General features: G+C 45.9%; 3 protein-coding genes across 5 annotated transcripts; 2 read left to right on the top strand and 1 right to left on the bottom strand.

Annotated features, from left to right (window-relative positions):
* Window positions 1-1,692: 1,692 nt before the first annotated feature.
* On the top strand, window positions 1,693-5,510 carry nfe2 (nuclear factor, erythroid 2). 2 transcript variants are annotated; one of them, XM_049753350.2, is made up of 5 exons: window positions 1,693-1,825; window positions 2,494-2,901; window positions 3,804-3,882; window positions 3,959-4,096; window positions 4,212-5,510. In XM_049753350.2, exons 3-5 carry the CDS (start codon window positions 3,835-3,837, stop codon window positions 5,382-5,384), a joined length of 1,359 nt encoding a protein of 452 aa, XP_049609307.1. In that variant the 5' UTR covers window positions 1,693-1,825; window positions 2,494-2,901; window positions 3,804-3,834; the 3' UTR covers window positions 5,385-5,510. The 2 variants fall into 2 exon arrangements, with proteins under 2 accessions (XP_049609307.1, XP_049609309.1); XM_049753352.2 differs by having other exon boundaries at window positions 1,735-2,901; window positions 3,552-3,882.
* Window positions 5,475-8,987, bottom strand: LOC125988318 (heterogeneous nuclear ribonucleoprotein A1). 2 transcript variants are annotated; one of them, XR_007488287.2, is made up of 12 exons: window positions 8,826-8,987; window positions 8,247-8,363; window positions 8,027-8,173; window positions 7,746-7,956; window positions 7,573-7,665; window positions 7,420-7,494; window positions 7,304-7,351; window positions 7,114-7,230; window positions 6,923-7,036; window positions 6,787-6,852; window positions 5,702-5,765; window positions 5,475-5,570 (listed from the first exon to the last, which is right to left on the bottom strand). XR_007488287.2 is itself a non-coding variant. In XM_049753353.2 (11 exons), the coding sequence occupies exons 1-10, from the start codon at window positions 8,835-8,837 to the stop codon at window positions 6,800-6,802; spliced, it is 987 nt and encodes a 328-aa protein (XP_049609310.1). In that variant the 5' UTR covers window positions 8,838-8,987; the 3' UTR covers window positions 6,296-6,633; window positions 6,787-6,799. The 2 variants fall into 2 exon arrangements, 1 of the variants encoding a protein (XP_049609310.1); XM_049753353.2 differs by lacking the exons at window positions 5,475-5,570; window positions 5,702-5,765 and adding an exon at window positions 6,296-6,633.
* A 379-nt stretch (window positions 8,988-9,366) lies between these two features.
* Window positions 9,367-12,382, top strand: cbx5 (chromobox homolog 5 (HP1 alpha homolog, Drosophila)). The gene is made up of 5 exons (XM_049753354.2): window positions 9,367-9,641; window positions 10,140-10,324; window positions 10,630-10,858; window positions 10,981-11,081; window positions 11,532-12,382. Exons 2-5 carry the CDS (start codon window positions 10,194-10,196, stop codon window positions 11,671-11,673), a joined length of 603 nt encoding a protein of 200 aa, XP_049609311.1. The 5' UTR covers window positions 9,367-9,641; window positions 10,140-10,193; the 3' UTR covers window positions 11,674-12,382.
* Window positions 12,383-12,932: the final 550 nt, after the last annotated feature.

The raw sequence follows: 12,932 nt of genomic DNA on the forward strand, positions 1-12,932 counted from the left end.
CAACTTTTCAGTGAAATGTAGTTAATTAAAAAACTTGGAAATTGTTCTGAAATATAAATAAGGATATAAATACATAAGAAAAATATGACCACACTTGACAAATTACACAAAAGTGTTGATAAGCAATCTAAACTACAACAAATGATATTTTCTAAATGTTTTTATAATGTAAATAATAACGGTGTGTAAATAATCACAACCAAGCAATGGCTGCGTCCTTTAGTGGCTTTGGGCAACAAAGTCCATCAAAGTCCATTGAAAATGAATTTTCACTTGGCCTATGTGCTACACGTATATGTCTACTTTTGGAAGGCCAAGCTTGGGGATAAAGGTAAACATCAGCCTGGCTGGAAAATGAGCAATTAATTTATTTATTATACGGTCGGTATCGAGCTTATTGAGCAAAAGGTGGGAAAACGAGAGCTGTTGCATTGATAAGGGTGAAGGGGAGACAATCAGATGAAATGGTGAAAGTCAACAACAGCGCGACCCCACAAGACCTTCGTGTCAGCAGAATTGCCACAATTGTGTACATTTGCAACAATAGTCCCATTTTTATTTCCACACCGAGGTATATATCGCTGTCATGTTTTCCCGACTAGGCCAGGGACATTTTTTGCGTGGAAAGTTTTCATGTGGTCTGCTTGTACTCATCTTTTTTTTCTTTTTTTTCCCCCCAATACCCTCCTACATTCAACCAACTCCAATTATCCTACCTCCCACTTCTGGGAAGCATTGGGAAAAGCAGGCCAATGGGGTTTTCCCTCTATCTCAGTCTATAAATGACATCACAATTTGGCCTGACGCTTCGATATTTTCAGCTCGGAGTTTTGAAAAAGAACAAAATAACATAGCTGTACGTGGCGGTGAAAGCAACGGTATTGTGTTGTTGTCGAGAACACATAACGTTTTGAATCGAAAGCGACGTTGCGGGTAACCGTTGGCAATGTTTGTATAGTTAAAGCCCGGTTTTCAAATTTAACTTTCCGCGTTAAAATTTGATGATACGCCTGAATGGTGTAAGGATGCTGTTTCGATCAAAATACGTACGTGGAAATACGACGAGCATGTCAGTGTCGTCCGCAAAATCATCAAACGGAAAAAGCTGACACGATGTTATTTCTCACAAATTGAAAAAAAATCATCTTGACCACGATTATGTGTGATCTTTAAACGAGTGACGCGGTATAGTGTTTATTCAAGATTGCTTGTTTCGGAAGACGATCAAATATGGAACAAAGTTTGCCTCGTTCTGGTCGTCTGCCGGCAGAACCACAACAGTTTGTGAGTTGCCTTCCTTCCACTCAAGTGGTCCTTTTATCAGCATTGAGCAGAAGTTCCGCTTCCTCTGCCTTCCATCTTCAAGTGAGCAGCATGCAGAGCACTTGCTGGCCCACCTGTCTTCCACCAATGACGTTTCAATTGCAACCTTGGGTGTCTTTTTTTTCGAGGAGGTCGCCGATCGCATCTCTAACGGGCTTGCCAACAACAAGTCTTTGAAATCCAATGGAATGAAAGAAATTTAATTATTTTCCTTAATGAACTGATTGGAAAAGGCGTTGCAGACTGAGAGATAGGTCTCGTTACGTGGATCCATGTCACCACTTTGCAAAATTCCCCCAAAAAACCAAAGATAGATAAGAGTGACGCAAACTGAAGTTTTTTGCCAAACATTATCTTGATGGAAACACATTGAAATAAATGCCGGCTAAACGGTCAACCGTGTTTTGACGCTTCCTCATTTTCTGCCACTGGACTTGCGATGTGTGAAAACCACGTGTGATAGTTATTCTCAGAAATAAAACAGATCAAGATCCCTTTAAAGGTAAGCCCACTTAGTTCCTCTTTTGTTTTTCTGTCTCTCTCTCTTACACGAAATGTCTAGGCGACTTATTTCCAATCAACCGCCAGACCAGTATTTGAAAGGAAAAGAAAAAAAAGCTGCCGGGAAAACTTAATGGAGGCAAACAAATAAACGGGACGGGAGGAGCGTGGGCGTCTACTGCGTCCAGATGCCAAAGGCGCCGGCCACTGCTGCGGTGGCGCTAATAACACGCTTGCGGTGTCGCAGCTTGAGTCAGGGGCGAGCCGCGAGCGCGGGCCTGGTCTCGCCGGGAAGGCCTTGCCGGAAGCGCTCGGGAAATCCCTGGCTGGCTTGATTCCGGGTAGACGTTCACCTTTTCCCGCAATTGCACACAAACAAGCCGGATTCTTTATGTTATTCTCAAAGTATGATGTCATTTACTAAAAAGCGGAAGCATCTGTAAACAAAATGGTCGACATTGAGCTATCATCCATCACTACTCTGGCCGGGGTGAGCTTAGACTTTTCAAGCAGCGGGTTCTATCCACGCTCGGAGCGGTTCTCTCAAGTCTTTTTTGCCAAAGGATGGGAACGGAATTCTCTCCCTCTCTTCCTTCTTTCCCCTCGCTCTCCCTGGACGCCAGGTCGAGGAACAATGCGTTCTTTCTTACCTGTACATTCCATTTGTAGGTCTCAATCCCACCCCTGCCCTGCCCAGCCTGAAGAAGTCTTCTTCTGACTCCAGGTGTTCCCTCGTCATACCTTTTGATTCAGGAGCATTTTGAAGGACACAGCTTGTTTTTTTGTCTTCTGTGGCGAATGCATATTTTGGCAGGTATGGTCCACCATGGCGGCAGCTTGTGGCTTTGTGGTTTGTCATGTGGGCAAGAGGGAAATTTGGAGGTTGGGGTGTAAGCGTGCTATTAAGAAGCACTTTAGAGGAACGTCGCCTTTGAGCCATCCCATTTTTGCTGCTGTGTGTCGCTGAGCGCACGCAGACACACACACGCACAGTGCGCCTGGAGGAGCCCGGATGATTTTTGTTGTCCAGGGCAGGATGATGCCCATCAGCTGACCCACGTACGCAATGTTGCTCAGGTATGTCGCTTTCCTCTTGTCGTTTTTTAATTCAACAAACTAAATGTGGCTTGATGGGGGACTTTTTGCATCATCATTTCATGTTTAATTTTATTGATGCATGTTTTTTTTTTTTTTTTTTTGGGACGTATTTCAACATACAAGTATTTCAACATTTCGGCGACCTTGAAAGGCGCCTTATAAATAAAATATATTATTATTTTACTGTTATAACTTGTAGGCGCTTTTAGAAGCTATTTTGCAATATGCCGCCTTATCTCTTAACAGGCCATTGCGTCTCTTAAAAACATTTTTGCTCAATATTTTATCCACCGTTCACAATTCTACAAAGCTTTCCCAATTTTATAATGTGAAGAGTTTATATTTAAGCTAAAACATCAACAAATTGTGTGTGATGTGATAGCAATCGCAATCAATCATGACAACGGCTCAAATCTAATATTAGCAAGTGAGCAGGTCGTTTCGACGCTCACTTAGTTGCTCGTCCATTTTGAAACATTTGGACGAAGCGACAGAGTTTGCAAAACGACAAATAGAAAGAATGTGCCGACCGACATTTAGCATTGGTGGCTACGAGACTGTTCCAAAAAACGTTTACAGTCTTCCAGCAGACCTCGGCCGCTGTCGCAGAATATTCTGTTTCCCTACAGATTGTCTTATCACCGGTTGGCACAGCTGATGGGCGGAGTCAACTGTTTGGGAACATTCGTGTGTTCCAGAAAGCCTTCATAGAAATTAAACTGCTAGAAATGAGCATGGTTGACCTCAAGGAGGAGAACGAAGCGGACAAGACACGCCACCGCTGACATTGCAGTGATGTTGTGTCTTTTTAGCGTATCTCTGTCCTGATAGTAAAGAGTTGGTGATAATCGGATATTTAATGATAAGTGAATCCTTACAAGGTTGAACTTCTGCAACAAGAGCGTGGCCTAAATGTGTTCAACAGCAAACTACGTGCCCCCGCCAAGGAGGACCTGCGAGGTAGGGGTTGTCAAAGACATTGGATTTACAGCTTGCCCCTGCGTCGACACTCAAATATTTTTTGCTCTCTTTCAAGCTACTGGCCTTCCCCTCGAGCAGAGCGTGCGGCGGAGCGCCTGCTCATTTCCTCGGTGGTCGAGCTCATGGAGCGCAACATTCGCAGACAGACATGGACGCCGCCTGGCAGGAGTTGATGGCCATAACAGAGTTGCAGGTGACCGCAGTAGCAGCATTTGCATAAGCCCTTTTTTTTCAAAGTTTTTAGTATATGACTGCAAAACAAAAAGTGGCCACCAGACTCCCGACCTGACTGCTTGTTGTCGTTGCAGGGCTTGGAGACATCTGCCGACAGTTCCTACCAAACAAGCCAATACCAAAGTATCGAGCCAGCGCCTCTGATGGGCGCATATGGGCCCGCTCACCGCCATTCTGCGGAGCCCGCCGCATTTGAGGTGGGCCCGGCCGACGGGTACGACGGGGGTTACTCGGAAGGAAGTCACCGCGCAGAGCAACTCTATGAGCACTCGGGACCGCAACTTGATCAGACGATGGCTCTCGCGGGACAGATGGGCTCACCGGAAGCTGGTCGAGATGACAGAAGGCCCAACGGCGGTGTGCCCCGTCGCGCCATGTGGACAACACGCGGCCATGGTTCGTTTGCTCATTCGCCCGATGATTTGGAGTCAGACTCTGGACTCTCGCTGGGCTCCAGCCCACCTTTGGCCTCACCGGAAACTTCCGCCGCTGGTTTAATGGCGGCCTGCAGGGGTTTGGACATGTCCATCGCGTGTGATGGGGATACAGGTGGCGGAAGAGCGCCCAACTACCAGACAGATTACCAGAGTCGCTTTAACCCTTACCCACACACGGGTGCACAAGAATCTTATTTCACAGCCCAACCGCACTTAAGCCATTTGCAGTTCAACATGCCGAATCCCGAGCCAGCCAAACATCTGACTTTGGGTGACCCTTACCGCCCCGAGTCAGCCAGCAGAGGGAGCTGGCAACACACCGTGCATTCAAAAGCTCAAGGAGCAGTCCAGACAGCAGCCAGCAAGGATGAGAGGCGGGCGGCGGCATTGAAGATCCCTTTCCCGATGGAGAAGATCGTCAACCTGCCAGTGGATGACTTCAACGAGTTGCTGACGCAGCACACCCTGAACGATGCCCAATTGGCGCTGATCAAGGATATTAGGCGCAGGGGCAAGAACAAAGTGGCAGCTCAGAACTGTCGCAAGCGCAAACTGGACAGTATCATTCATCTGGAAAGAGAGCTGTCTCAGCTGCAGGCTCACAGAGACAGCCTGGTGCAGCAGAGGTTGGAATTCCAGCGCAGCTTGACGTACATCAAGCGTCACCTCAGCCAACTCTACACCGAGGTGTTTTCTCAGCTGACGGATGAAAGCGGACGACCGTATTCCATCGACGAGTACTGCTTGCAACAGATGGCGGACGGCGAAACCTATCTGGTGCCTCAAGCGACGTTGCGCGAGAAAGAATAGCGTAATTCGAAAGGAAATGAGCGTTCGGGTCGGGGCGACGTCGGGTTTTTTATTGTGCATTCCGTGTTCCACAAGTTAAAACACCACCTGTTTATGAAAATAAAATTTATTTTTAAAAAAATGAAACATTGGTCTCTTCAGATGAATACAAAAAATAAATAAAATCTGCAGTCGTTCTCCAGAATCCTGCAAGAGAAACGCAGAGCATCAAGTTTTGCTTGTTCAAGAATCAACTCCATCAGGTCCAGGTTCACGACATTTGGTGCAATTTCAATAAAAAAAAAAAAAAAAAAAAGGCAGGCCATCGCCGGTTGTACCTGATGTAGCCATTGCTGGTGATACGTACGAGGTCGTTCCGCCGTGGTCAAACTTGTATGTCACCTGAAATTAGAAGCACAAAGTCAATGGAATCCAGCGGCCGCTGGAACGGATTGGCGGCATGCAAATATTGTGTCTCAGGGATGGTCAATTTTCATGAAAACACTTTAATCATTACTGTGCCACACATCTGACTACCACATGGACATGATCAAGCAAGGTGTACGTTGAGAAGTCTTGTCTTACCTACACAGGTAGCATTTAAGCCTTTGGAAGCTGCTGCCTTGCTAGCCTCAGGCTTCTGTCCTCACCCTCCCCTGCTTCAACGCTCCTGGCGACGATTGCTACTTCTCTCCCTCAGCTGGCTTCCACGGCTAGCCTCACAGAGCGCATGTAAGCTAGCGTCCCTCGGATGACCTGCGTAGCAAGCGCGAGCGAGCCTTTTCGAAACCCCTGTCAGCCCTCAACCGGTCGAGGCCTACCGCGTGGATGCTCTGTCATTGGGCTCTGCTCGTGGTGCTCCCCAGCTGTATGCAAAAGTCAGCCGGGCGGCCGGCCCTCTTCTCAAACCCACTAAAGGAGGCTAACAAGAGTTTGTAAAAAGACTGAAAGTTTGTTTATTTCAGCTCAACTTGGATGCAGTTACAAATAAAACCAGAGATTAAGGACAACATATCTACATAAAACCCTCATTGGAATGCTTGCTTTCCAGAAACAAAATTTGATAAAACAAAAATCAAAACACAAAAACGCTTAATGGAACACCACCCTCCAATTTTTTTTTTTGTTTAACCTAGTATACATCTGTCGCAGCGGAAGTAACCTGCCACGTGTTTGGCTGAGCAGATTTAGGAGGTACACCTGCAGCTGCCCTGTCACTTCCTCTCCTTGCTCTCCTCTTGCTGTCACTTCCTCTCCTAAGTACTCAGCCCTGTTGAACAATACGGAACAACATTGTTAACTGCGCGCTGACTTCATAGGACCTGAAATCCTGAGTTTTTTTTTTTAAGGTTATGAGCACCGAACAACGGCTCCCTGTTACTACAAAGACTGGAAAGCCGGTGGCCACGGCATCAATACTCACCCCTTGAGTCACTTCAAAATCGCCCTTGACGTGAATAGCCACTGTTTGAGTTTCCCCCATAGCCACCTTCAACACAATCAATACGCACTCAGTCTATAAACAAGAACACCACGATGGTATTGAACCATCCACTCACCATAGCTCCTGCTGCCGCCTCCACCGCCGCCGCCAAAGTTATTCTTCATGGGGCCAAAGTTGGAGGACTGAGAATCATAGTGACCCATGTTGTAGCTGCCACCCCCTCCGCAGCCTGCAGGATATGGCGGCACGGGATCATTTTGCAGGCCAAATGTCACACTGTTCCGCCGCCAAAGAAAACTTATCTACCGTAACCGTTGCTGTCATAGTTATTTCCGCCGTAGCCTCCACCGCCGCCGCCACCTCCCTGGTTGTATCCTTGGCTATAGCCGCGGTTCCCTCCATTGTTATATCCACCTCCATAGCCTAAAAGCAGGATGTCTTTTCAGTACGGCAGTCAAAAGCTGTGTTAGTCTCAACCCAAAAACTGCACACTTACCTCCATCATTGCCGTTGTAGTGGTTGTCACTGTATCTACCTCTGCTTCCTGGAAGGAGATGGACAGATTAGCGATAGACAACACTCTGGAGTCACAGCGGCGTACCGTTCGCTCACCCTGGTTGTAGCCTCTGTCGTAGTCATACGGCCGCCCGCCACCGCCTCCACCGCCGCTGCGTCCGCCTGAAAATCCTGTTTGACATTTTGAAAAAGATTAGCAAGACAAATATTGAGCAGATGGTTCATGCCACGTGTGCAAGCGGCAAGTACCTCCTCCTCTCATTCCCGAGGACTGCATATCCTGTCGCGGGAGGGCCTTTCTCACTTCGCAGTTGTGGGAGTTAATGGTGTGATATTTCTGAACTGCAGGCACAGAAACATGGAGTCTACAAACATGTCACATACAGTCATTCATTCCGAGTCACGGTCAAAAGTTCACTTACTGACAATCCTGTCCACAGCATCGTGGTCATCAAAAGTCACAAAACCAAAGCCCCTCTTCCTTCCGGTATTCCGATCGTTCATAATTTCAACCACCTCAATCTTGCCAAATTGCTCGAAATAGTCACGCAAGTGTTGTTCCTCAGTATCCTCCTTGATACCCCCAACGAATATTTTCTTGACTGTGACATGAGCACCCGGTCGGTTGGAGTCCTGCAACAGGAGAAATCAATCAACATCTATCTATCCACCAGCCCGAGAACCATCGACATTGTTGTACTACCTCTCTGGAGACGGCACGTTTAGGTTCAACCACTCTTCCGTCCACCTTATGAGGACGAGCTGACATAGCAGCATCCACCTCTTGTACTGATGAGTAGGTGACAAAGCCAAACCCCCTGGATCTCCTGTTGTTGGAATCCCTCATAACCTAATCGGCCGACACAAGACATCATTTAAGTACGCTCCTGAGAAAACAGTTGAATTCAAACTAATTCACTTACCACACAATCAGTAAGACTACCCCATTGTTCGAAATGGGCCCGCAAACTTTCGTCTGTGGTTTCGAAGCTCAAACCTCCGATGAACAGCTTGCGAAGCTGCTCTGGCTCACGTGGAATCTAAACAGTAAGAGAATGCATGACGGCGGCGTTCTCCGAGATGCATCCCGAGAGTAACACTGGCGTCTGCGCAGTTTTATTTGAGCGTGTCGGAAGAGACAGCTAAGGTTCCGCGTTGCAGTCAAGCGCTGGGTGGGGGAGGGCGAAAACGCCGCCATTACGCCACAATATGGTGGCGGTAGGCTCATGTATTGCTGACTTAAAATGACTTCTGAAAGATCACCCACTGCAGCAACGGTGTAATAATTTAGTTGCGACTGAGTATAAACAATTTTAAAAAGCAGTAAATATCGACGATGGGAAATCCTACGAACAATAGAGCACGAGGCCCGGGCTCCTATAAAATGGCGGCATTGCAGTTCGTGTCGCGCATTCAAATTGAGGTAACGCGCATAAAATACGGATTGCCAACTGGTTCATTTTCTCCATCTCTCAACTACTTAATAACGTCAAGGTACTCACATCTTTAGACATTTTGCACACAGGGTAACTTCAGCCGACGCGTTTCGATTTCACTGAAAAAGGTGAACCGCGTCAGGCAGGCACGCCAAGACTGCCTCTCAACAGTAGAATAAATAGTTACAGAACCACCTCTTTGACTCAGCGATTGGTCAGGAGTTCCCGCTGAGGTGTGGCGTCACTCCAACAAGAGTATTTATTGGACACACTCTTGTCAATCAGCCATGAGGTCCAATCGCTATCGAGGTAGGCGTTACCGAATTTTCCGTACGACCCAAATATTCGAGTGCATTTTCTGCATTAACGATCGCATTTGCAATACATATTTTAATCACAAACCAGTATATACATCTATACAAGTTTTAAATGTAGGTAATTTGCGATTGAACGTCATTCATAACGACATTTGTTTTTTGGTGGGGACATGCGCATCGCTGTTATTAGAGTTCATAAGCTACCATAATTACTGTAATGTCTTATGTATATGTTCCCTCGCTTTCTCATTCTTTCGTTTTTCTACCCTATTAATGATGTATTAAGGTTTGACTGATGGTAATAACAAATGGGCTTGCAATAGTTAGGGACGAGGAAGGGATGAGCGGATGACGGGCGGCCAATATAGGTCAGAAGCTGGCTGAGGGGCGGAGACATTCGTTCATTGTGAGCTTTAAGGCGCGCTTTTCACGCACCGGGACAAGCAAGCGTACAGTACCTTTATGTGGTCTCGGCTAAATGCTAAGTTAGCCTCAGTCGCCCTTCACAAACAAGCAGCTCCCCACCTTGCTATCGGTTAAGACTGATGCTTGTTGCGTGAACAAGGTAAGCAAACGCGTAAGCGTGTTGGCGCGTCGTCTGTTAGCTAAGCGTTCGCAGGCTATCTTCGTTAGCACGTTTGCTTTTGCTCTGTTCATTGATTAGCACGCCAACTAGCTAGCGTTAGCATGGTATCGTTATTTTACGTCTTGGTGACTGAATTGGAGGGCTTTAAAACTTCTGCTCTAATGTTTTTCTAGCCAATGTTTAGTTTGCAGTAATCCCCGATCAAACAAATACCCGTAAATGTTGTTGTCGCAATGCTAACCCAGAGCAGAGTTAGCCATTTTTTCCAACTTGGTGGTATCTCTAATGTTTTTGTTCCCTCATCACCTGGTTAATTTTGATCCCACTTGTGTACTCGTCACACTGTATATTATTATTTGCTGCTATAACCAGTGAATTTCCTCACCGTGTTATTATTCTTCGTGGTGCCCAGAACAACACGGAGCCCTTTCATCGTTTGTAAACCACTCGTGTTTCAGTTAAAATGTTAATTTTTAGGAAGTGTGCCTTCAAGTGAACGTCATTGAAAGCTCTTCACCAAACAACTTTAAAATGGGCAAAAAGTCTCGCGAAGACGACTCCTCTTCGTCGGATGAAGAAGAGTATGTTGTGGAGAAGGTGCTGGATCGGCGGGTGACGAAAGGCAGGGTCGAGTTCTTTCTCAAGTGGAAAGGATATTCAGAGTAAGTTCTTTTTTATTTTATTATTTTTTGTGTGCACCCGAAGAGAAGGACTGAAAAAAAAATCCTGTTTACAGCTGCAATTAATAATGATGTTGACCATTGATGAATGTTTTGATTATTTATTGACAAATAATAGTGAAAAAAAATCTGTCTGAGCCGCTTAAGATATGTCAAATAGGCGGTGCAGAAAATGCACAAATGTAAATTAAGATTCACTAACTGGTTTGGTCCATAACATGTCAAAAAATAGGAGAACACGCACGGCAATTGTTCAGCTGGTGTTAGAAGTTGTGATTTGTTCTCAGCAAGCACAACACATGGGAACCAGAGAAGAACCTGGACTGCCCCGAGCTCATTTCCGAGTTTATGAAGACTTACAAAAAAAGTGGGAGCTCAACTCCAAGTAGCGCAGCCAGCAAGCCCGGCACAGCCCCCTCTCCAGGACGCGCCAAAGACTCCGGTAGCTCCAAGAAGAGGAGCTCGGACGACGACGAAGACGACGAGGGTGGAAGCAAACCTAAAAAAAAGAAAGAGGTAATGATGGCAGCGTCACCTTGGGGACACTGCCACTATAGATTGAGCTATGATGGGCAAATATTAATTCTTATTAAAAAAAAAAATCCCACGTTAAGGATTGATGTTGCTTTGTGTTTCAGGATGAAATTCTAGTGGCCCGAGGTTTTGAGAAGGGCCTTGAACCAGAGAAAATCATTGGAGCAACTGACTCGTGTGGTGACTTGATGTTCTTGATGAAATGGTACGCGTTACACTTGCGAGCTTATCTCAGTTCACCTTTTATTAATCCGACCATAACAAGCACTTCTAGTTTCCTTTTACTTCTGTGTGCAAAGTTGGGAAACTTTGTCGGTGGCCTGTTACTTCAATTATTGCAACCTTGAACAACTTTGGCTAACAATCTTTGGGAAAGCTTAATATTTGAAACAAGGTATCTTTCCCGAGCGTTTTTAGGATCTGGATAACTTTTTCTCCAAGTGCCAGTCCTTGTAGAGGAAAAAAAAAAAGCGTTTGAATTGCGCCCAAAATCATAACACTCCGACAAAATCGCCTTTTGAGCTCGAGCCCGTCTGAGACGACGGGTAGACCCCGGATCGATCCCAAGAAGGCCATTCCCGTCTTTGCCTGTCAAATGAGCGAGAAGTTGACGGTGATGTTTTTTTAACCGGGCTCCTGTTTTTGCCTCCGACAGGAAAGATTCCGATGAGGCGGACCTTGTGCTCGCAAAAGACGCCAATCTCAAGTGCCCGCAGATCGTCATCGCCTTCTACGAGGAACGCCTCACCTGGCACGAGGACGGCGACAAGAAGGAGAAGGACGCCGTCAGCGTGTGAGTTTGTTCGCCGCCACGGGAAAGGAAAACTTCTCCGCCACACGGACAAGCTCGAGTCAGACATTTTTACCCCCCCAACTGCATCCCCACACGCTGTACATTGTCCGACAAAGACGCTCATACAGTGGACACAGACCGCCAACCCTCTTTAGACCAATCTTTTTGTCATCGGGTGTCCCGTCACGAATGAGAAACTGCTGCATCAGTCACCGCCGGGCGCGTTTGCGCTCGCTGCCACCTTGTGGATGAACACGGTGACGCTCGCCATTGCCGACGCTAAGCCGGTGCTTTTCATTTCCAAATATTAGTCCTCAAATCACGTCACTTTTAATGGGTGAATCATGATTTTGATCATCGTGACTCGAAGCTTTAGAATGTTGCCTGATCAGGCTTATTCTGCCTTCATTTGATTGGCAACTATTCTTCAGTGCTTCCTGTCATTTTGTCTTCACAGATACTTTCCAAGATGGGTGACATATTTTAAAAAGTGGGTGTCGTGTGTCCCGAAATAGTTTTTAGGGCCAAATATGTTTTTAATGAGCTTTATTTTACTTAGCAAACAAAGCCTTCAGTAGTTCTGGCGTGACAGTCTTTTTACACTTTTCTTTTTCTTAAACATTGCAGACTTTTTAAACAAAACGTGAGCCGTTCCTTTTGTGATGTTAAACAGAGTATGGCAGCATACTTCAATAAATTGTTTCGATGTTGAATTTGCTGTTGGTTTTGGGTTTTTTCTAATCGCAAACATTCCCAAGATGGACACACTTACAACTGCTGGATTAAAAATTGAACTAGCTCAGAAAATTGGGGCATTTTGACACAATTTTGGGTTGTTTTTTTGCAAAAAAAAAAAAAAAAAAGCAACCAAGGAAGTGTGGGTTCCATTTTTAATCCCAAATGTGTTTTTTTTTTTTTTTGACCCAGCAATGTATGTATTCAGCTGGTGGGCTTGTGCACTGTAAGAGGGCAGGAAACCAAAAACAATAACACATTAATTGGATGCAACAGTCAAAGGAAAAACAAATGTTGAGTACACTTTTTTTCTTCCGGAGGAAATGTCTTGTACCAGCCTATATCACCAGCAGGTGTCACTGTTGGACAAAAAGCATTCATTTTTTTTTACCTGCATTGCTTTCCGGCCTAATTTAAGGTGGGTGGGTTTGCACGTCATCAACGGCGTTCATCTGATCCAGTAACTGCCTTTTTGCACACTGGCTGAGGATTTTAACACCTTCCGTTTTCAGTTTGTCATTTGAACCA

Source organism: Syngnathus scovelli, chromosome 2, assembly GCF_024217435.2.
Source record: "Syngnathus scovelli strain Florida chromosome 2, RoL_Ssco_1.2, whole genome shotgun sequence".
NCBI lineage: Eukaryota > Metazoa > Chordata > Actinopteri > Syngnathiformes > Syngnathidae > Syngnathus > Syngnathus scovelli.

Excerpts from the sequence above, each read along its gene's own strand:
- nfe2 (XM_049753350.2), top strand. The coding sequence starts at position 3,835 with ATGTGTTCAACAGCAAACTACGTGCCCCCGCCAAGGAGGACCTGCGAG. Across the intron at positions 3,883-3,958 it reads CGCCAAGGAGGACCTGCGAG|CTACTGGCCTTCCCCTCGAG; the intron begins GTAGGGGTTGTC and ends CTCTCTTTCAAG. Across the intron at positions 4,097-4,211 it reads TGGCCATAACAGAGTTGCAG|GGCTTGGAGACATCTGCCGA; the intron begins GTGACCGCAGTA and ends TTGTCGTTGCAG.
- LOC125988318 (XM_049753353.2), bottom strand. Across the intron at positions 7,495-7,572 it reads CTCGGGAATGAGAGGAGGAG|GATTTTCAGGCGGACGCAGC; the intron begins GTACTTGCCGCT and ends AATGTCAAACAG. Across the intron at positions 7,352-7,419 it reads CGACAGAGGCTACAACCAGG|GAAGCAGAGGTAGATACAGT; the intron begins GTGAGCGAACGG and ends ATCTCCTTCCAG.
- cbx5 (XM_049753354.2), top strand. The coding sequence starts at position 10,194 with ATGGGCAAAAAGTCTCGCGAAGACGACTCCTCTTCGTCGGATGAAGAA. Across the intron at positions 10,325-10,629 it reads AAGTGGAAAGGATATTCAGA|CAAGCACAACACATGGGAAC; the intron begins GTAAGTTCTTTT and ends ATTTGTTCTCAG. Across the intron at positions 10,859-10,980 it reads AACCTAAAAAAAAGAAAGAG|GATGAAATTCTAGTGGCCCG; the intron begins GTAATGATGGCA and ends TTTGTGTTTCAG.